Genomic DNA, 21281 nt, shown 5'->3' on the forward strand with positions numbered 1-21281 from the left:
TTTCCCCTACTCCTGCGCTTTCACTTTTTTCGAAGGGGCGACGATGGACTACCGGTGCCGCTGTAGCGAGGACGTACGAAACGTCGGGAAGCCGCAAGCGATTGTCGGCGTCATGTAGTGGCCCCCGCCGCCTAGCCTACCCTTTCCCTCCCCGCTCATGTTCTATGTGGGTGCCGCCGTGGCGGTTTGCCGCGAACTATGCACTCGATGTACCCATGTATAGACCTCGATCTTTTTTTTCTTCATGAGAAGAGATGGCAGTCGGCATGTGCCTTTGCAGCTCTCTGGTGTGCGCTGTTTTTCGAACGACGTCGCCATACTGCGGGGCACTTCGCTATACTGCGAAAGTGATGCCCCCGCGCGGCGAAGCACCGAGTCACTGCCCCCTCGACTCTCTGTCGCTCTCCAGCTTGGTGTAAACAACGAAAGACGCTTAGGCCCTTGTCCCTTGTGTGCGTTGTCCCCCACGTCACTTGTTTCTACCCGCGAGCGTCAGAGCCCAGCGCCGAACGAGTAAAGCAGAAGCGGCCGCCTCAACTGCTCCTCGCCCCAACTACAGTCGCGCTTCTCGCGGTATCTTATGTTCCTCCGGCATTCCATTTCGGCGATGTTGATCATTCTTTGTGGAGTTGCCAGCTCTGCTGGCGACTCTCTCTCTTTCTATTGCCACACGCCCCCGCCTCCTCCACAATGGTGCTGCATTATCGATAAATGTACACTTGGCTCTCCCATTGCTACTCTTGTCATCCCTATCGGCCATCTCCGCTCTCTCCCTTCTTCTCCTCCTTGCGCTCTCCGCCATTTCTGCTGTCGCTGTTTCTTTTTCCATGTCTGTTGCCGTTGCTCGCACTTCACACAGAAGTAGCAGCGTGTAGCAAAGACGTTTGGTCATCTGCCGTCCTTGCCGCATCAGCACCCCTCTCGCCTCTCTCTCGTCTTTTGTAAGTACTATTATTACATCGCTCGTTTCCTTGTTGATTTGAGTGAGTGGGTCGGTCTTTGTGTTCTGCTGGTTTCTCGTTTCTTATTCGGCTCTCCATTACCAATACCACCCACCTCGACAGACAACATCGGCGCCGTTGCCTTCATCACTGCCGTGTTTGCCGCACTCCCCTTCCCCACCCTCACCACGACAACGATAACGACTACGACCCCCTGTACTGATTTTGCGGACAAAGCTGTCGCACTTGTCTATCTGTCTTTTCGCTTCCTTGCTCCTTCGTGCATCTCGCTCACGCTCTCTTTTCTTTACTCGACTAACGAACTTCGTGTCTTCCACACCTTTCCACCGCACATATTTGTCGTTCCGTTTCAGTCGCTGTCTTCGAATACCTCCACTTACGTGTGCCAGCGAGTGTTGTGCGCGGGCTCGCTTTTTTTTTTGTTGTCATTGCGTGCCCATACACACACGTGCACTCATACGATTGTGCAAACGGCTGTGCTCGACGGCGGCAACATCCCAGAAAGGAAACCAAGGGAACCAACGCGTATACGCACACGCACGCACACACACACACACACACACACACACACACACGACCCGGCCTCTTCCGTAGGGTGCCCCTGTCGCCTGTAGTTTCCCGCTCTCTTTGGATCCCCTTCGACCAACAGAAAGCCAAAGCATCCCGACACAAACTCACCCGCCTCTTTTCGTCCGTCAGCGAAGCACCTCTCGCATCATGTCACTATTCGGTGAGGCCCTACCCTACGAGGATGACACAGCGACCTCCCTCATCCGTCGGGTCGGCTTCCCGCCGGATAAGATGTACGCTCAGATGCCAGAAATCTACCTCTGCCCGTGCTGCAGCGAGTTCAGCAAGCGTGAGGAGCGCGAGCGTCTTCTGCGCGAGGCCCGCGACGCCAAGGAGGCTGAACGTCGCCGCCTCATGCAGCTCGACGTCTTTGAGGAGCGTGCGCGGCCGCTGCCCTCAGGCGATGTCCGTCGCAAGGCATACCGACGAATCATGGAGGACGATGAGCTGGTCGAGACAGCCCCGAGCGTGCCGCCACCGCCGAAGACAATTGATGACCTGCGTCGCGCCAAGAAGGATCAGAAGGTGCCGAAGCTGATCGTCACGGTCCACTGTGGTCGACACGTGAGCGCTGAGCACGATGACCGGATCTCCGTGATCGTGCGCTGTGGTGCCTTTGAGGGGCAGACCGAAAAGGTGCTGCGCGGCAAGGAAGTGATGGTAGCGTGGGAGGAGCTCTTCGAGTTCCCATACATCAACCACAACGAACCACTGGAGGTGCTCGTCGTGAACGATGCGCTGCCCGAGAAGAATGACCGGCTGATCGGCGGCGTGGTGATCCCGTGCAGCGCCCTGCAGGACCGCAGCCATGGCGACCAGGAGCCGCTGCCGATCATGCCGGAGGGCAGCATGCAGACTGGCTACGGCAGCTGCCAAGAAGGTCCGCTGGGCACCATCGTGGCCTCTTGGTACCTGCGCGGCGCCGACGACAAGATGGACGAGGAGGCGATCGAGCAGCAGACGCTAAGCGTGCCGCTCGGCTGTACCTTTGTGGTTCACCACTTATTCCAGTTCACCGACTACGGCGCGGAGCCGTACACCGGCGGTGTCCTGTGTGTGCTGCGCGACACGGACGACAACTGCTCCGAGTCAGTGCTCTACAAGCCTGGGACTCAGCCAGAGCCATCGCTGTCGCCTTACTACGGCAAGGATGGCTACTACTACCTCCCTGGGAATCCGTCGCAGGTTATGCAGCTCAACACCGAGAGGAAGCTGGGCCACATCCTTGTATGCGTACCGAAAAAGGAGGAGAGCTCCTCGGAGGAGGAGGAGCTTCTCGTCATCGGCGCGGTGCCGCTGGAGTTCGAGCGTCTGTACAACAAGGGAAACGCAGTGCTGCTGATTGAGTCCAAGTCGAAAGAAGACGCTCTCTGGGGCGAGATCGAGGTTGAGTGGGTGAACAAACCGCTGGATGATTTGGACCCGCACCCTTCCTTGCTGGCGGTGCAGAAGGAGTCGCTGTTCTTTACCGTCGTCCGCGGCTTCAACCTTGTGCGCCGTGACGGCGAGCCCGTAGCGGAGGGCTACGTGTCTGTTGCCTCTGGCGAGCTGGAGGGTGTCACCGTGGAGGCGCCGGCCGTCCAGGGCTCCGACGGTAACAACGTCATCAACTGGAACCAGGAGGTCCGCTTTGTGGAGGTGGATCCAGCTCAGAAGGTTGTGGAAGTGCAGGTGTACGAGAAGGATCGCCTCATTTCTGTCGGCCAGTGCGAGCTGGACGACGATGATGAGGGGGTGGTTATCGTTCAGATGTTCCATGCCGCGAACATCAACGAAGAAGCTGGCGAAGTCGTTGGAAGCTACAAGCGTCTGCACGCCCCGCTGCCGGTGGGGGAGGACATATACCGGAAGCGCACTGCTGCCGAGGAAGCAGCCTACAGGGGTGCTGATGAGGAGGACGAAGAGCAGGAGGAAGCTCACCGTGCCGCCGAGATGGATGAGAGTAACGTGCACGAAGACGAAGAGGAGGAAGAGAACGAAGAGGAGGAGCCGCAGGCGACGCGAGCAACCCCGATGGCTGATCGCGACATGAGCATCAACGAGGATCTCTATGAGAAAGAGGTCGACGAGGCCGCGCCGCATGAGACGCCTCAATGGCAGAGGAGCCAACGGGAAGAGCAGCGGCCCGACGAGGAGGAAGAAGAAGCGCCAGAGCAGCAGGAGTACCTCGAAGAGGCCCAGTCTGAGAAAGAGCTGCAAGAGGATGCGGAGCAAGAGCCGCAGCTTGAGCCGGAAGTCGAGGAGGAGCTGCAGCCCGAGGAGGCTGAAGATGCGGAGCATCAGGTTGAAGAGGCCTTGGAAGAGGTGTCAGAGCCCGAAGAGGGGGAAGAGGGGCTGCAGCGGCCTGCAGCAGCGTCGGAAGAGGTGTGGCAGCCCGAAGAGGAGGAGCACCACGGAGAGCTGCACCGCCACGAGTACGAGCCGGAAGAGGCGCATCAGTCGGAGGTCGGCGAGTTTGAGGCTGAGCACTACTGCGCCGCGTCGCGGTCTGCCGGCACGCCTACATCGGAGGCGGAGGCGGCGGCGGAGGCGGAGGCGGAGGCGGAGGCGGAGGCGGAGGTGGAGGCGGAGGCGGAGGTGGAGGCGGAGGCGGAGGCGGAGGCGGGGGTGGAGGCGGAGGCGGTGGCGGCGGCGGTGGCGGAGACGGAGGCGGTGGCGGTGGCGGAGGCGGCGGCGGTGGCGGCGGCGGTGGCGGAGGCGGAGGCGGAGGCGAAGGCGGAGGCGGAGGCGGAGGCGGAGGCGGAGGCGGCTTACGATGCTACCGCCGGCGGACGGCAGCGCCGCCGTCCGTCGTGGGTGTCGCCTGCCACCAAACGCAGTGGCTACAAGCAGCCATGGTATCCGTCTGGTGCTCCGGAAACAGATCAGCACATTCCCTTCTCCAAGACTAAGCTGTCAAAGAAGAACATCGAGAGCATTCGACAGCTGGAGACGTGCAAGTCGCGCATCGAGGAGGAGTCGGTGCGCCGTAGCAGCACCCCTCGCCGCTCAAGCACGCGTGGTCTATCCCCCAGCTCCCAGTAGGACTGCCAAGCAGCATCCGGCATAGCACACGTTCGTCGTCGAACGTGCGCCTCTCACACCACAACAGTTCTCCAGCGCGCAGGCAAGAATGAGTCGGTTGTGGAAGTGGTGCTCACTGAGGGGGGGCCAGCCCTCTGCCTTTCGTCTGAGCTTCAACCCTTGCCTCTGGTTCCTGTGGACATGCATGCAAAATGCACCGAATGTACATGACTATCTATTAACGGCCGCACTTACGCACATGCTTCTGTTGTTGGTGTTGCCCGTTATGTTGCCGGATCGATTTGCTGTTGTGGTTGCCAGTGCCGGTTTTGACTGCCTTTTCGTGCATGTGTGCGTTTGCATGGCAGTGTGGCAGCGTTCCTGCTCGTCTCTGCGCTCCCTTTCCTTTTTCCTTGTTGTGGTTTCCCTGTACTCTCTCCGAGGCTGAATTCTTCCCTTTCCTATCAACTCTATGTGCTTGTTCGTGGATGCTTGATTGTGTGTGACAGCATGTGTGTGCGGGTCTGTATGTATGTGTGCGATTGCCGACAACTCCGCGACACCGTTCTGCGTCGGCCGATTCTCTTCTGGATGTGGGCTTCACGTGTATTAGTGGTGGTAGGAGCGTGACCCGGTTGTGTATCTGCGTTAAACGACATCGCTGCCTATTTCTTGTGGCCATCGTGGTGGCCTGATAGAGGGTGAAGAACGCAGCACCGTGAGCATGCTCTTTTTCTCTCTTTTTGACTGTTTCGATTGTTCTCCCTGCACATCTCGATGATCGTGCGAAATCATCCCTCGTTCTGACCCCATCGCACGCCTCCCTACGTAGCGAGACCTTGTGCTCGCTGTACCCTTCTCGAGTTCGCTCTTTTGTTCTCCCCCTTTTTTTTGTGGTGGCTTTCGCATACCCTGTACGGAATCCTTCTTTTTGTGCGTTTTTGTACTTGTCATTTTTACTTTCGCTTTCTGTGTGTCGTCGGCGAGCTGTGTGTGTGTGTGTGTGCTCTTGTTCTCACGTTTCGTTGTCGTGAATGTGTATCATTGCAATTGTAGGATAGATGTTGGCCGTGCGGCGCAGAGAGGTGAGGTGAGGCCGAAAGCGAATCGTTTTGTTCAGCCACCGTGGAGGCTGAGGAGGGTGCTGCCTCTACTCTCTCTCGATCGTCTCAGTAAACCCCAGCAGAACAGCGAACGGAGCAGACGCCTGTGCTCTGTATCATGGGCGCGGTAAGGCGACTCCTCGTAGTTGCTGGCTGGTTGCCATAGTTAGCGCGAGAACGAAATCGAAGGGACAAGAAAGACGGCCACGTCGACAAACGAGAAGTGTAGAGCAATGAGAGGGAGCGGAACAAAAAGGAAGGAAGAGGGCTATCGTTTCGGTTATTTTTACTTTACCGTAGTTTCGTTTAGGACGCCAACCCCTTCTCTCCTTTAGATGGGCTTTGGATGCAGCTCCACTCACTCACAAACGCCACAACCTCCTGCCTCTCGTTTGTGTGTTAGCAGGGATTCTTGGAACGGTTCCCCGCCCTCTTCTGCTTGTCGCTTGCCTTATCCTTTGTATGTTTTTCCTTTTGTCATCTCTTTCCATCTCCTCTGTTTTCTTTGTCAGGCCTGATCTCCTTCGACGCAAGCGGACATCTTCGTTTGTTTCTGATCTTTGATTCCTTTTTTCATCGCGTGTTCGTATTTATATATGTGGGCGGGGGCGGGGTTAGCCTGTCTCACTTTGTCGGCGTTTTCGGCCCTTGATGGACGTTTCGGTCGATGTCTTCGTCCTCTTCCCTCCTTTTCTCTTGTTCAACATGTTGTCATTTTTTTTTTGCTGATTTCGTCTCTTCGTTCTCTGTTTTTGTCTCTCTCTCTCTCTGTGTGTGTGCGCCCTTGCCTGGCGCGCCCAGAAACTGTGTCGCATGCGCAGCTGTGAAAGCCATGACTTGTTCTTTTTATGAACCTGACCACAAGGATACCCATTTCACCTCTGGACCCCTCCTCCTCCCTGGCACAGGCTTGCCCACACAACGGATGTGGTAATGCAGCGGCAAACGGTGACTCGCTCCGGTGCGGGTGGGTGGTGGGATGTACGCATGTGAGGGGCCGGCATGCAGAAGGCTCTGTTCTACCCCTCCCTCATGCTCCCGTTTAGTACACGCCGCAAAAAGCGTCCAGGGTGGCTGATTGTTCTTCCCCCTCCCCCTCCCCCCACCCCGGGCGCAGCGCAAAGCACCGACGCTGTGACCTCCATGCCGTCCCAACTTCACGTGTGCCGCCCTCTTCCTCTTTCCTGGTCTCAAACGTGCACGCTGCATCTCTCTCCTCCCCTTTCGCGCCTGTCGTTCACCTCGACTGCTTTTTTTGTCATTACGGTCACTGTCGATGCATGATGGTTAACAGTGAAGTCTTCCTGAGTGCGTGTGCGGGTGTACGTGCTTGCGCGCTGTTCCTCAGCTCTGTCCACACAGTATGACTGATCCACTCGCCTTACAAGCGACGCGCAAGGCCCTCATCGAAGGGAAGGCCGATGCCCGCACCAGGGCTGCACAGGCGATCACATCACGCACCTCACAACTCTACAAGGATGTGCCCACCCCCGAAGCAGAAGAAGTGATAGTGCTCGAATTACGCGGCGTCGAAGAGCAGCTGCTGCGCAGCACCGCAGCAGTCTACCGCCGGGCTGGCCTCCTATGCGTACGTGCGGTGTGTGCTGGTCTTCCGCCGCAACCACTGGGCAGCGACCTGCTCATGCACTTACTGGATCCTGTGCTGCGCAGCATGGGCGACGCGGACCCGATCGTCCGCATTGCCGCCATCGAAGCATGCTACGAGCTTGTGCGCCATCACGGGGCAGAAGCATTTGGGGCGCGATTCACAGACCTCTTCACTGCACTCTCCATCGCCGTGAGCGACCGCGACAAGCGCGTGTTTCTGCTAGCTGAGGAGGTGTCGTGCACGCTGAAAGAGTCGGTGAGCCGCAGCGGGGCTTCTGCGGTGGACATGAACACCTTTGCCTCCTTTGTGTCCGACACGCTAGGCAACTACATATCGACGTCGGGACCGCTTGTGATCGACGTGGCCGCGGCCGTGTCTCAGTGGATCCTCCAGTGGCTCCGGTTTGTGCTTGAACTGCCCGGCTGCCACTTCGCCACCTCCATGGCGTCGCTCCTTCGCGTGCTGCTCGCTGCCTCTGTCAGCAACGACACAAACGTGTTTCACATCCTGCGTGAATGCCGGCACAGTGTCTCACAACGCTATTCCGCGGACACAGCAGCGGATGTATGCGAGGTCGTGGGCGCCTTGTGCACATGCGTACACGACACAACATCTGCGCGGACGCGCGTGTTCTGCCTGGAGTGGTTGTCGGAGCTCGTCCACCTCGGAATTCATGACGACATTTTCCAACTCAACCTGTCCCGTGTTCTGCAGGCGACGCTGCCTGCGCTGAGCTCGGTCGATGGCTCCACGCATGCGGCGGCCGTCACCACAAACCAGGAGGTGCAACACGCGATTGTGTCCGTGGGGGACGGCGTGTCGGCCGGGGTGATCGATGTGCTTTTGCGGAGCATATTGGAGTTGCTTGACAGCGGTGCTGGGGAGGAGACGCTCATAGGTGGACTCGAATGGCTCCTTGTCCTGCACCACCTTGCACCTGCGACGTCGGAGAATCTACTTAGCAACGTGCTAGGGAGGATTACCATGTTGCTCGACGTCGCTCCAGAAAACGTGGCGCTTCGAGGCACCGAGGTGGCATGCGTGCTCACGAACAACAGTCACTTTTCGGAGTTGGTGCAGCTCGTGCTGCACCGGCTGCTTCACCACAATCAGGACGGGCAGCTGCTGCGGCGCTTCCCCGATGTAGTGCGCCGGCTACACACGCTGCGCAGCGGGCTCGAGCAGGACGACTTCAGAGAAGGCGTGCTCGTCCACTTCGCACGCGCGCTGTCCTGCATGACCGACTTGCGATTTGTGAGCAAGGTGGTGCTCTCCCTCCAAGCCATGCTGGCCACGTTCCCTGAGCTTGACGATGTTCGGACGCTGCTGCGCCGCGGGCTGACAAACACCAACGCGGCGGCGATGTTCTCGACGCTGCTGCCGTGCTGGCGCTACAACGCTGTAGCGCTGCTCTCGCTCGGGCTGCTGTGTCGTCACTTCGTCTTCACCCGGCACATCTGTGAGCATCTCGGGGAGGGCGAGATGTCTGTTGCCACTTACGTGCAGCTCGATCACTTGGTGCAGCAGCTAGAGTCGTCCACCTTCACTTTTTTGCGCGTGTCCCTGTTGCACCCCACGGCATGCCCGGCGCTGGTGCAGACGCTGTACGTGCTGCTCCTCCTCCTTCCCCAATCGTCACCTCACTATGCGATGCTTTCCCGTCGCCTGCAGCCCGTTACGGTGCTCGTGCAGCTGGACAAGGTGGCCGCCGAGCCCCTCGCGGCAGCAGAGCAGGTCGAGGTGTCTGCCGCCGATTGGGAGCAATACATATCTGCTCAAGAAGCGCTTCTGCAGTATGAGCAAGCGTTGTGAGGTGGGCGAAGGGCAGCCGCGCGTAGACAAACGGAGAAGACTCTCGTTATCTTTCCCTCTCTTCGTTTCTCCCCGTCTGCCGCCAACGCTGACTACCTTGGCAGCGGGGACGCCTACGTTTTCTCGTGGCGCTCTCGTTGCCGACGCTTCTCTTTGCCCTGACGCTCCTATGGATGCGGCACAGGGACGCTTTCTGCTTTGGCCACTTTCGGCTTCCAGCAGGGAGGTAAAGATGACCCGACAAGCATACATCGACGAGTGCAAACAGCAGTACAAAAAAACGCTGACGTCGTCATAATCTCTTGTAGCCGTTGCGGGCCAACAGCGCAACTCACGCGGCGGAGCAGATGCACGAATGTGTGCATACGCAAGAGCACCATCGTGTACGGGATTCCGTGCTGTAAAAGATGCGTGTCAAGTGGTGCCCGTTTGTAAGCCGTGAAACGAGCCCTTTTCGTGTGAGTATACTGCCGCCCATAGCGCACATCATTCTCCTCCCTCTTCGCCTCTTTGCCGTCCCCGCGCACCCCCCCCTTTTTTGTTTCTTTTGCTTGACCGTTTCTCTATGCGTTGAACTCGTGCTGCCGGTAACGCATATGCCCCAGCTTATGTTGCCTTCTCGCCCACCTCGCCATCTTATTTCTCTTGTGGAATCGCTTCTTCTTATACTCTCTCCTCCATACCGTCAGCTCTGTTCACCTCCGGCTCTTCCGCCGCTGGGTAAGCAAAGATGTCTTCTACGGTGACTGGTCAAGCGATCCCGAAGCTGTTTCCCAAGGCGTTCCACAGCTGGGTTGGAACGGGGCGCATCTTCAACTTTCTCGCCCCGTACGAACAGAACCGCGTCATCGCGTACCTCAACTCCATCTACAACACCGCCCCCTTGTTCAAGTGGTCGCTCTCGATCGTCCCCCTTTACGGCATCGTCTCCGGATATCCGCCGGTGGAGAAGATCGACTTCAACTCGAGCGCTGCTCTCTGCGCTACTGGTATGGTGTGGTTCGTCTACGCCCTACTCATTCAGCCCCAGAACTCTGGAAGTCGCTCGCTGGCGTTGGTGAACATCTGCTTGGCCACGGTTAACGGCTACAACTGCTACCGTAGCGCGCAGCACAAGCGCAGGCAGGCGGTCAACGCAAATCGCATCGAATGAGCGGGCGCCGTCGCGCAGGCTTGCATGCAGGCCTCGTCATGAGTGCTAAATGTGCTTGTCTGTGATGTCCGAGCAACTCTTGTGGCGACGGCGTGCGTCTCTCCTGCACGTTCCCATGGCGCATGATCTTGGGCACGGGCATATATCAGCTCACCTCCCGCTCTCCTCCGGTGCGACTGCTTTGTTGGGCATGTCTGCGTGCTCGACCGCCGTGTGAAAAGCGACCCCTCTGAGAGGGAGGAAGCTGGAGCACGGCTGACGCAGCACAGCGTTGTCCCCCCGTCCTTCTGTTTTCTCTTGCAACGTGTCGCGGCTCAAACGCATTGGCCTCTGCAGTCGTTCACCGCCTCGCAGGCGACGCCGAAGGCGCACACAACAACGCAGCACACACGTTTTCTCTTTTCTCTCTTGCAGGTGCTCGTTCTGCCGTTGAGTCGGACCGTAGCCACACCCTGCCCCCGGCCCTTGTAGCGGTGCCAAGCAGCGGCAGACAGGCGTTGCAGCGATGCACTGACACAACCATCGGGATACAGCCTGTGCCTCAAGTTCTACCCCCTCCCCCGTGCCTCACAGCCGCTCCTCCCATCATGCCCGTCGCCACGCGGTGCATCCCCATCGGGTGGCTCCGGCTTCCCACCACCAGGAGGCGGTGTGAGGGGCTTGTAAGATGCGTTTCGGCCCGGTTGACACTTTGTCCATGATGTGGATGCGACAAGTGTGTTCACTGAGACAGGTCGCTTTTAGGCTACGCCGTCCAGGTCCTCACCGTGGACATGAGTCTCGGTGAATCGACCTCGCTTCCCCATGCCGTAGGTACTCGTCCTCGTCACCATCAGAATTGGTTCGGCGTTTTGCAGAGATAAAGTGTGGGTGGTGGCGGCTCCCCGACCCCACCGCCGCACACGCAAACAAACACAGAGTAGAGTACTAGGCCCTGAATGCCACGCGCCGAGGTATCCCTCATTTTGTGGGAAGCAGAAATGTAAAAAGACGAGAAAACGAGATCTGGTGGCCGCTGTTGTGATCCTCGACTTGAATACACATTTCCCCCGTAACCACTCCCTCTGTAAGGTGCAGCGGGGGGGGGAGGGCGGGGGGCGGCGCACCGCCGCATTTCGTTCTTGTTGGCTTTCGCGGTAGTCTCTCCCAGGACGCCCTGCGAAGAACCGCGCCGTTTCCCGTTCGATACGGTGCACTTTTTGCACGCGCCGCTGGGCTTTGTATGTTTGTTGTTTCTACCATGTCCTCATGCGCGCCAATGGCGCTCTCTAACCTTCACCTCTCGGGCTTCACTCTCCTTTGCTGTTCTTCGTCGTTCATGGCGCGCTGTCTGGTCGTGAAGATGCAAATAGGGAGCGCTATTCGCAACTGCGGTAGTCGTATCGCAACCACTGCGCGGCAGGTGTGTGCTTAATGTTTTCGAAGGGGTACTGTGTGCTGCTCCGGCCCTATCAACATGTGGCATTCGCCAAGCGAAGCAGCGCAGGTGGCGTGAATCTGAACAAGGGGGCGCTAACAAAGCGGGAGAGGGGAGACAGCTTTACGGAACCGGAAGTGTACCGCAGCAAGACAAACTTGACAGCGATGCTAAAGACGAGGCGGAAAGAGCGCGGCCTCCTGAAGGAGGAAAAACAGCGCACCATGATGGACCATCTGAACCTCGACACGCGTACAGCGGAAGCGCTTCATGCGGGTCGTCGATTGCCGCAGACGCCGGCCGAGATACAGGCGGTTCGCTCCTCTGACGACGCTCTCGTCGAGGACAGTCACGGCAGCCAGGACTACAGCACTACCATGCGCAATTTGATGCGGCGCGAGGTGGATCGCCGTGATCACATGGCCGACAAGTTTGGCCAGCCACCCACGTCGCGCGAGTTCTACCAGCTCTTTCGCAAACTGCGCTCCGCTGACTCAGAGGAGGAGGCGGTGGAGCAGCACCAGCGAAGGCTAGTGGAGGAGCATGGCGTGTACCCAAGCTCGCGCATCGACTCGTTCATGATGGATGACGACAGCTACTTTCCCGATTGGGTGCACGCCCTGCCCTACAGCATCCGTGACCGTGTCAAGTACGGATCGCTTGGACTCACGGAGGATGATGAGGCGCTGCGTGTGCGTCTGGCGCGGCTGCCGCGTGATGCGCGACTGCGCGAGTGGAAGCGGCTGAAGGCGGCAAAAGAGTACTCTGCAGCTACCGAGGAGACGCTCACGTTGGCCGAGCTGCGTGACGCCCGCCAGGGAAAACGGCGCTTCCATTGGCTGCAGCGGAAGCGCCAGAAGCGTGCCGCGGCACTACGACGCATGGCGATGCGTAAGCCAGACGGCTACGAGCTGTGGCCTTCCTCCGTAAAGGACTTTAGCCAGCGCATTGCCTTCATCGCACAGCACGTCGAAAACGGTCTGCAGACTGGTGGCGAGTGGCCCCTCAATGAGGACGCTCTTACCAAGGCGAAGATCAAGCGGCGGCAGAGCGAGGCGGAGCGGACCTTCCTCATGTCTCCAGACGAAAAGAAGATGGCGACAAGCGCCGGAGGAAGCAGTATGCACGGTGGGATGAAGGAGTTGCTCGATTCTCTGGACGAGCCAGAGAAGCGGTACACGAAACTCTCGCGCAAGACTTACGCTAACCGAGTGAACGCCATTGTGCACGGCGACCAAGATGAGCATGGCCGGCAGTACCGAAGGCTTCACAACCTTGCCACACGACGGCAGCGTCGATACGATTCGCTCGCAGAGATGGCTCTGGAGAAAGAGTTACGCAAGGAGCCTCTCGTCAACGTGAGTGGGCTCAATCACACAGACGACGAGCACTGGAGCCGTCACGAGAAATCGTGGGTTGAGGGCATGCCCTCGACTCGCTACGGCAGCTGAGTTCACGTGCCACCGCCTGCCTTCTGCGCTTCTCACCTCCTGTCTAAAGTGACATCTACACAGGCACGCACGTGGACAGCGGCAGCAAGAAGCGAAGAAAAACGCTGTGGAGGCGTATGAGTCTCTTTCGTTTTTTTTTTGTGTGTCTGGAGATCTGCGCAACCGTTCCGCAGCGAAACCTGACGATTTGGCCTCTGTGTGTAAGTGTGTGGGGTGGCGGCGCGCACACAGCCCCACCCCGTGTTCTACGCGGTAACTACCAAATCCTTGCGCTGGTCCATAAGGCAAGCACCCACATACACACACACATACATACATAACTAGGTCTTCGTCATCGGGTGGCTGCATCAACGCTGACTGACAGCGGTGCCAGCGTGCTACCGATTGCCGCGCGCTCTCCCGAGGGCGCGCAATGGCATCCTCCGCCCGCCCACCCCGCATTTCCCTTTTCGCAGATCGCCAAGCAGCGCCCCCTCTCTCTCTTTTCCCCGCGCATCCCATCACGTGCTAAACGCATCAACTACATTTCGCTCGCCGCGGTGCTCACACGCGAGCACACGCACCGAAAAACAACAGACAACCACGGTGAAGTATTTGACCCATTGTACAAAAAGCATCTCTCGGGTGATCGAGCGAAAAAAAGACGAGAGCGCATAACGTCTTCCTGTGGCCGTGAACCTTCCACCCAACCCATACTCCTTTGTTTCTTGTGTCTCCTGACAAGGTGCCTGTCGCCCTGTTCTCTCTCCAGCACGACATCATGTTCGGCAGGGGAACGTTTTCCCGAAAGGTCCTCGTCGGCACGACGGTGGCAGGTTTTGTGGGGGTCGGTGCTGGGTACACAATGTACCAGCGGCGCCTGCGCGACAACCGCAGCGTGACCGCGGAAGCCTTCAATGCAATGCAGGACGCCACGAAGCTAGACGAGGCCTTCAAGAAGCTCTGCGACCCCAAAGAGCACCCCCTCATTCAGTTTTACCGGTACACCACCTGCCCGTGGTGCGGCACCGTCAAGGCATTTCTGGACTACAACAAGATCCCGCACGAGTGCGTGGAGGTGGAGCCAATGTTCAAGACGGAGTTGGCGGAGAGCCTGTACAAGAAGGTGCCGCAGCTGCGGTTCGAGTCCGAGGCCGGCGCCAGGTCGTACCTGGTCGACTCGCAAATCATTGTTGACACGCTTAGCGAGAAGATGGGTCTTGGTGGCCAGCTAAAGGATGAGGATGTGAACAAGTGGCGCACGTGGGCCCGCAGCTCTCTCGTCCGCTTTGTCACTCTCGAGTTCAACCACTCCCTCCCCGCTGCGTGGGCTGGCTATTCCTACATCGACAGCTGCGACACCATCCCCTACGCCAACAAGCTCTTCCTCAAGGTGATTGGAGCGCCTGTGATGTACCTGGTTGCCATGATGGTCACCAAGCCGCGTCTTGTGAAGGCCGGTCTCATGAAACCCGACGACGACCCGAAGCAGCGCCTGCACGACGAGGTCAACCGGTTCACTGCTGAGGCACTCGTCGACCCCAAATCCAAGAAGCCGCGAACCTTCCACGGCGGCAGAAAGCCGGACCTGGTTGACCTCGACACCTATGGCGTTCTACAGTCGGTCCGTAACCACCGCATTTACAACGAGATGGTTACTGAGACACAGATCGGCCCATGGCTGGAGGCGATGGACAGGCTCATGGGAAAGGTCTAGCGTGCTTGCTCGCGACAGCGTTTCCCGTTGTCGCTCAGCTGCGTACCCATCAAATGTACGCTGACTCGGCTCCGACGCCACACACCCACTCATCGACACACCGAAACTGTTTCACGTTTGGCTCCTCATTTTTGTTTTCCATGCTCTTACCTGAGCATCGGCAGTGTAATGGTGTGGGACGGCTTCCGCCTCTGCACGTCGACGTTCTTTCCCTCACGACGCGCCACGGATGATACAACACAGCTGTCGTCTAGCAGCTGCGCCCCTCCTGCCTCCCTCCGCAATGCGGGGCTTCTCCAGTTGTTTGCTTTGCACCATGTAATGCGCCCTCAAGAGAAGCGCGTCCTCTCGTCTTGTCCTTCAAGACGAGAAAGGGGAGGAGGGCGCGCGTGGTGGTGGTGGGGAATCTTTTGTGGCGATGGTCATCAGTAGGCACGCAGCTGCCCTTGCATGTCTTCGATTTCTCTTTGCTCATTTCTAACACGTGCTCACATGGTAATCAAACGGGCGGGCCGACCAGGGATGTTTGACTATGTCTGCACGTGTGTGCGTCTGGGTCCGACGAACTTGTGTCTTGTCCTTTTTCTGTCGTTCTACTCACAAGCGGTTCGCATAAATGTCCAGCATCATCGGCACAACAAGGCCTTGTGCAGACACCGCACAGCAGCTGTGGAACGCACGGTTCTCGGTTTCCGACAAAACAGTGAACGGCAGCGTGATGGAAAAGGTGCTTGTGCGGATGCGGTATGGACGTATGGCCATGGTCCTATCTTGAAGGCCATGAGAATCCGCGTCACTGCATGTCAGGCAATCTCTTTCGCGCTGCGAGGGCACACTCGTGTTTCCATGATGATGCCGCGCCTACTTCACCACACATCCGTACATGCCCTCCTCTCACCCCTTTCTCGACTGCCGTCTGGCCCTTTCGTTGTCTCTCGGTTGCCTTCCTCGAAGCCATTCTCGCCTCTCCGTCACAGCCGCTGTTGATCAAAGCGAAAGGAAGGGGTGCAGTCCAGCACGAGATCGCGCCAGATACACTCTCGTGGAAGCTACAGTGGCGCACGTACAGCTACCCCTTTGGCATCCGCGCCTTCACTCTGTGGTGCCGCTGTCCGTGTTGTTACTCGGTCTCCTTCTCCCTCACCGCCGACGCGTGACAGCGCTGCACGTCTCCCTTTTTCGCACATCTCTCCCTCCCTCTGTCTCCCTCTGCACTGCTCCCGCTCCCTTGCACGCCTTGATGCACGCAAGGAGGCCGCCAAAGTAGACCAACACCTCCTTTTTCCGCTGTTCCTCGCACAGCTTGTGCGTTCCACGGGTTGGGTGGCAGTGACACACGCTTGTATGGGAGGTGCCGCGCACGATGCAGGCTAACAGCCCCACTGCTCGTCCCGCGGGGTCGCAGGGCCGCCACCGGTGCGCCATTGCCGTGAAGAACAACGTGCAGTACCTTTTTGTAGTGATGCCGAAGCCAAAGCCCCCGCCCGAGGTTGAGCTGGAGCCGCTCATGTTCTTTGACGCCCTTCCTCCGACAACGCCGACCGCGCCCGATCCTCGACAGACCGAAGACATGTATATGCCGAAGCGGGACAGTGTGGAGGACGCCATCGCGATACCCCTCGAGGTGAACGGTAGTGGTCAGTTGCAGCGCTCACTAGCGTTCCCAGCGACGGATTTTGCCTCGCTGGCGGAGGTACAGCAGCAGGGCGGCCCTTTCACGTCGTTCCAGGAGTACCCGGCGCTGTTTGGGTGCCTCACGATTGACAGGGTGTACGTGCTTGTCGCCACAGCCGTCACGGCCGCGGTGCCGTTGCCCTTTGCGGGTGTCATCTATAGTGTGACGGGGACGGCGTGGGTGCCGTTCGACATACCTGGAGTGGCGCCGGTGCGTGTGAGCCCAACGGACCGGGTACGGCTGCGTGAGTTTCAGGAGTACGCTTTTTGCAAAGGCTACTACTACAGTGACGACGTGAACGTCATGCTGCCCTTTCCGTTCACGAAGCCGGCAAACTGTGCGCCACCGGACATGTCCTGCGACTGGTCCTACCACCTCCGCGAGCCATTCTCTGCCTGCTCGCTGACAGCGGCGTGCTCTGTATTGGTGCGCGGCTTCGCTGGAGAGCGCGTCTGCACGCTCAAGGACGGCACCGAGCTGCACCTGGTCCTGCTGGGAAGGCAAAGCAACGTCAACCCGGGTCCGCGGTACCTCAGCCGTGGCCTGAACACGGCAAACGGCGCCGGCAACGACCACTACTACGAGTACATTCTCTGGAAGCACCACGGCCCCGACACCGTCACCTTCACACGCCACTCATTCCTGCGCGGCACCATCCCGGTGCACTGGACGACGCAGATGACCATGTCGCTCTCCGAGCCGACGATGATCTTCAGCAGCGACAAGGCCGAGGTCCTCCGTGGCAGCGCGACGTACTTTGCACACATGTTCCAGGAGCTGAAGCACGTGATGCTGCTGGATACAAACGGCCAAGCCGCGACAAATCCGCAAGTGCGATGTATAAACCTCCTGCGCCTCCACCCCAAAAGCGGCGAAGATGTGCTGGCGCGGCACTTCCTCGATGCCGTCCGGGCATCAGACGTTGTCATCAAGCAATCGTTTCCCGGCGGCAGCCTCGACCTCGTCCACGTCGACTGGCTCAACCTCGTCAAGGAGTACGGCATCGATGTTGCCACCTCTACCTTCTGGGAGGCTTCAATGGAATTTCTCGCCACCGCGTCCACAGCAGCGGACTCGATGATGACGGTGGGTATGATTCACGGCAACGGCGAAGTTGTTCGCCTAATCACGCAGTCACGCTTCGTGCGTCTCAACTGCGCCGACTCGCTTGACCGAACAAACCTCGCCTGCTTCTTAACATGCCTGCAGCTCTCCGTCGCCATGCTTATCACCCAACGTATTCCGCACGGCAGTTTCCAAGACAGCCCGCCTGTGCCACGGCTGGACGCGTCTGAGGAGGTCGCCCAGGAGGGCGGATACGCGGCGGCTTTTGCGCCCATGTCGGGCGCAAAGCAGACGGTGCCGAAGCCGTTTATGAACACGTGGAACGAAGCCCGCGATCCACAGCGCATTCCGCCCCTCATGGTTCGCGCGCTAGCGGAGCTGTTCGTGAACAACGGCGACTGTGTTGCGATGCTGTACACGAACTCGGCCGCCATGCACGGCAACATTCTGCGTGGTGTCTGCGGCATGCGACTGCAAGGGCACAACGCTGTGATTGCAACACAGCGCAAGTTCGAGAACGTCTTCGAGGACCGGAAGAAGCTGCGCGGCATCGAGGTGCTGCTGGGGCGCAACCGGGGCGATCACTTTCCCTCTATTAGCCCGGCGTTTCTTCTGCGCCCGGTGCCGTACACGCAGTGGGCGTGCGCCCTCGTTGTGCTCGGTGTTCCCGACAACGTCACCACGAGGGAGGTGGACGCGGCGGTGCGGCGCGCGTGGGACACCCGCGTCATGCCACAACTTGCCGTGTGCCAGCTGCCGCCCATCGAGAGCAGGGCGCTGGTGTTCACCGTGACGCTGTCTGCAGCGTCGACGACGCATGAACGAGACGATCTGGCGCAGTCCCTGCAGCAATCCACCCTCGGCGGGGTGCCGCCGGAGGAGGCACTGGAGGACGCGAAGCCGGAAAACGGCACACCTCCCCCGCGAACGGAGCGGCTCGCCATCATCGAGTTCGACCCCGACCTCTGCATCGTTGTAGACGTGGCGCGCTTGCTGCGGCAGCAGGGTTACCTCCCGCTTGGCAGCAACAACTGCGTCCTTGCCCCGTACGCGTACCCGGTGCAGACGGCGAGCGACTCCAAAACTATGAGTGGCGCCGTTAAAAACGTTGGTACATCCCTCAAGCGCGGCCTCACCAGCTTAATGCGCGGCCTCAACTGAGTTTGACGGCGCCGCGCTTCTGTCTCCCGGGTCTCTGTTCGGCTACGGCTGCTTATACGTTCCCGTTTGTTGCTTGTTTTCGGCGTGGGCGCTCTGTCTTTGTGCACTTGCCTGCAAAACGTCACCACATGCTAGCTGACAGCCGTAAACCAGCCACCCGGCGTCCAGTTTATGGGCCGTCGGCGCCGTGCAGGTGCGTTCGGCTTCGCTTTGCTGCCGCTCTTGCACGCGGTTCCCTGAACACACTGCACGACACATGCACAATGAGCATGCCCTGTCTCGGCATACGCGTCCTCTTCTTCTCTTATCCTGGCCAGCCGCTTCTCTCGCACCAGGTATGCGCGCCATCGGGCCCTGTCGTATGTGGTGTCGCAGCCGTTCCTCATCTCCACCCAGTGCTCGACCCATCGCTTTTGGCTTCGCCGTCCGTTGGGAACCGCAGTCCCTCTCCGCCACGGCGACCAACCGCGGAGGCCACCCACGCCACCCACACGAATTCGACGTTTTTCTTTCGTGCCTCTCAACGCAACCCGTCTGTGCCACACAACATCCATGAAACTCCTCTGGACTCTTGGCCCATGTCGTGGTGCGAGGTAGCCGTGAATGTGCGATACAGGATTCCCACCTCGGCCATCTGAGCGCTGCCTCGGCCTCGAACTCTACCCACCGCGGCCGCCTCGCAGGTTGCCCCAGAGCCGCTCCTCTCAGCATCCTGGCCGATACCGATGGTGCATCTCTCTCTGGGGCGGCTGAGGCTTCCCACACCAGTTGGCGGTGTGAGCGCCGGGGGTAGCATATACGTTCGAGTCGCGCGGACACGCTGCCGAATCCTATGGATGGCGCAAGCGTGTTCGCTGCCGCGGGTTGCTCCGATGCAGCCCCATATCGAGGCCCTGACTGCGGACATCAACTGCGGCCGATAGCTCTGACTCCTCCCTACATTTTGGGGATCGAGGCCCTGCGATTTCACACGCGCTGAGGTGTGTGCTGCCACGAGGGGAGCGGCGTGCGTGTTGAAATCCTCACAAGGAAAGCTTGCCCGCCCCGCAGACTCTCTCCTACGCGTGGCAGGGCCACGGCCCCACTCTCTTTGTCCAACTCGACACGCCTTCAACCGTTCCTGGGCGCCCAGCTGTCTGCGAGCAGGCAGCAGCCTGCCTTGTGCTGCGTGTGTTACTCTTCTCACCGTTTCTGACTTCCTCCTTTATATATTTTGATGTTCGCACTTCCATACGTGGCGTCCTTCACCGCTTCTGTGCTGCCCTGTGCATCCACCCAATACGCCTTTCGTTCAGAGCAGCTCTCGCTCTCTCTCTTTCTCTGCTTCTCGGGACGGGCGACGATGCAAGAGGCGGCAAACGTGCCGCGAGTTTAGCGTCCGCGTTAGTGCGTGCATGAGGGATGCCTTCCCGGACAACGTGGTGAGGAGTCTAGAGCGGCATCCCCCTCGAGGTGCCGGCGCCGCCGCATGATCGACTGCCCTCGCTATTAGCGCGAGCAAGGGGCGAGGCTCTTGCTGAGCTGTCTGACACTTGCATAAAAGAGCGGTCGTGCTTTCCGTCTGGGGCTCCGTATCCTCTCCCTACCTCGGTTGTGGGCGCGGCTGCCTGGCTAATGGCTGTGGCACACCCGCAGGGCGACTCCACGGTAATAGAGCACAGGGTATTGGATTGCTGTGTCTGGGTACCCGCGGGAGCACCGGGAGCAGCCTCGTCGTGTAAGTTTTGATTTTGGTTCCTCGTAGCACGACTCGCTAGTCCTTTTGTCGCGCCCCCATGGTTGCGGAGAGAGGGGCTCATCCACGGTCCCTCGTGCGGCGATTCTCTGAGCGGATAGCCTGCTCACAGGAGGACTCCTGCTTCCGCGACCCCTCGCCGTGATGGGTATGCATGCTTCCGTACAGTTGACGGCGCTCCTTTCACCTTCCAGTTTTTTTTTCTGAGTGATGGGCAGCCGTAATGTGTACGAGGCGTAACTGTTGGTGGCGCAGTGACGCTGCTTTTCCTGCTGCCACAGCGCCCTTCCTACCGATATTCCATCTGGAGCTGTCTCATCGCCTTGAGCTTCTGTTCGCACTGTCCCAACAAGGTGACTGCTGCAGCCAGCAACGCACGTTTGCTTCTCGTTGTCTGTGCTTTTAGTGGGTGCTGTATCTGTGCCTGCGAGGCCAGGGTGGGATGTGCAACCGCGAACCAAACCGAAAACCGCTACCGTTTGCGTCCCCTCGGCACGCACCGCAGATCATCTCCCCTCCGCTGCACTCAGGCACGCTGGACTGCGGTTTCTTGTGGTACTACCGCCATGGTCACGTTTATCTTTTCCTACGCTGTAGCGTGGTTTGTTCGTTGTCTCATTGGACTCCTTCGGCAATGAAAGACTCGTGCAACTTCGTGCACTATGGCGTTGGCATTTGCATTTGCGTGTACGGGTGCACTGGTTAGGGTTAGGGTTAGGGTTAGGGTTAGGGTTAGGGTTAGGGTTAGGGTTAGGGTTTATATCTCCACTGATTCCTTGCACAGCGACACCCTCTCCACCTGGACGGGTGCGTGACGGTGTACTACTGTACTGGTGTACGGGTGTGCTACTGTACTGGTTAGGGTTAGG

At 59.0% G+C, this 21281-nt stretch overlaps 6 protein-coding genes across 6 annotated transcripts; all 6 read left to right on the top strand.

Moving 5' to 3' along the window:
- Positions 1 to 1763: 1763 nt before the first annotated feature.
- LMJF_14_1440 (conserved hypothetical protein) lies at positions 1764 to 4556 on the top strand (the record flags this gene model as incomplete). Its single annotated transcript, XM_001687693.1, has 1 exon — positions 1764 to 4556. One exon carries the CDS (start codon positions 1764 to 1766, stop codon positions 4554 to 4556), a length of 2793 nt encoding a protein of 930 aa, XP_001687745.1.
- Positions 4557 to 7001: 2445 nt separating this feature from the next.
- On the top strand, positions 7002 to 9059 carry LMJF_14_1450 (conserved hypothetical protein; the record flags this gene model as incomplete). The annotated part of the gene is made up of 1 exon (XM_001687694.1): positions 7002 to 9059. One exon carries the CDS (start codon positions 7002 to 7004, stop codon positions 9057 to 9059), a length of 2058 nt encoding a protein of 685 aa, XP_001687746.1.
- A 730-nt stretch (positions 9060 to 9789) lies between these two features.
- On the top strand, positions 9790 to 10212 carry LMJF_14_1460 (conserved hypothetical protein; the record flags this gene model as incomplete). The annotated part of the gene is made up of 1 exon (XM_001687695.1): positions 9790 to 10212. One exon carries the CDS (start codon positions 9790 to 9792, stop codon positions 10210 to 10212), a length of 423 nt encoding a protein of 140 aa, XP_001687747.1.
- Positions 10213 to 11625: 1413 nt separating this feature from the next.
- Positions 11626 to 13080, top strand: LMJF_14_1470 (conserved hypothetical protein; the record flags this gene model as incomplete). The annotated part of the gene is made up of 1 exon (XM_001687696.1): positions 11626 to 13080. One exon carries the CDS (start codon positions 11626 to 11628, stop codon positions 13078 to 13080), a length of 1455 nt encoding a protein of 484 aa, XP_001687748.1.
- Positions 13081 to 13840: 760 nt separating this feature from the next.
- On the top strand, positions 13841 to 14776 carry LMJF_14_1480 (putative glutathione-S-transferase/glutaredoxin; the record flags this gene model as incomplete). Its single annotated transcript, XM_001687697.1, has 1 exon — positions 13841 to 14776. The coding sequence occupies one exon, from the start codon at positions 13841 to 13843 to the stop codon at positions 14774 to 14776; it is 936 nt and encodes a 311-aa protein (XP_001687749.1).
- A 1363-nt stretch (positions 14777 to 16139) lies between these two features.
- On the top strand, positions 16140 to 18677 carry LMJF_14_1490 (putative inositol 5'-phosphatase; the record flags this gene model as incomplete). The annotated part of the gene is made up of 1 exon (XM_001687698.1): positions 16140 to 18677. The coding sequence occupies one exon, from the start codon at positions 16140 to 16142 to the stop codon at positions 18675 to 18677; it is 2538 nt and encodes an 845-aa protein (XP_001687750.1).
- Positions 18678 to 21281: the final 2604 nt, after the last annotated feature.

The sequence above is a fragment of the Leishmania major genome, chromosome 14 (genome assembly GCF_000002725.2).
Source record: "Leishmania major strain Friedlin complete genome, chromosome 14".
Classification (NCBI taxonomy): Eukaryota; Euglenozoa; class Kinetoplastea; order Trypanosomatida; family Trypanosomatidae; genus Leishmania; species Leishmania major.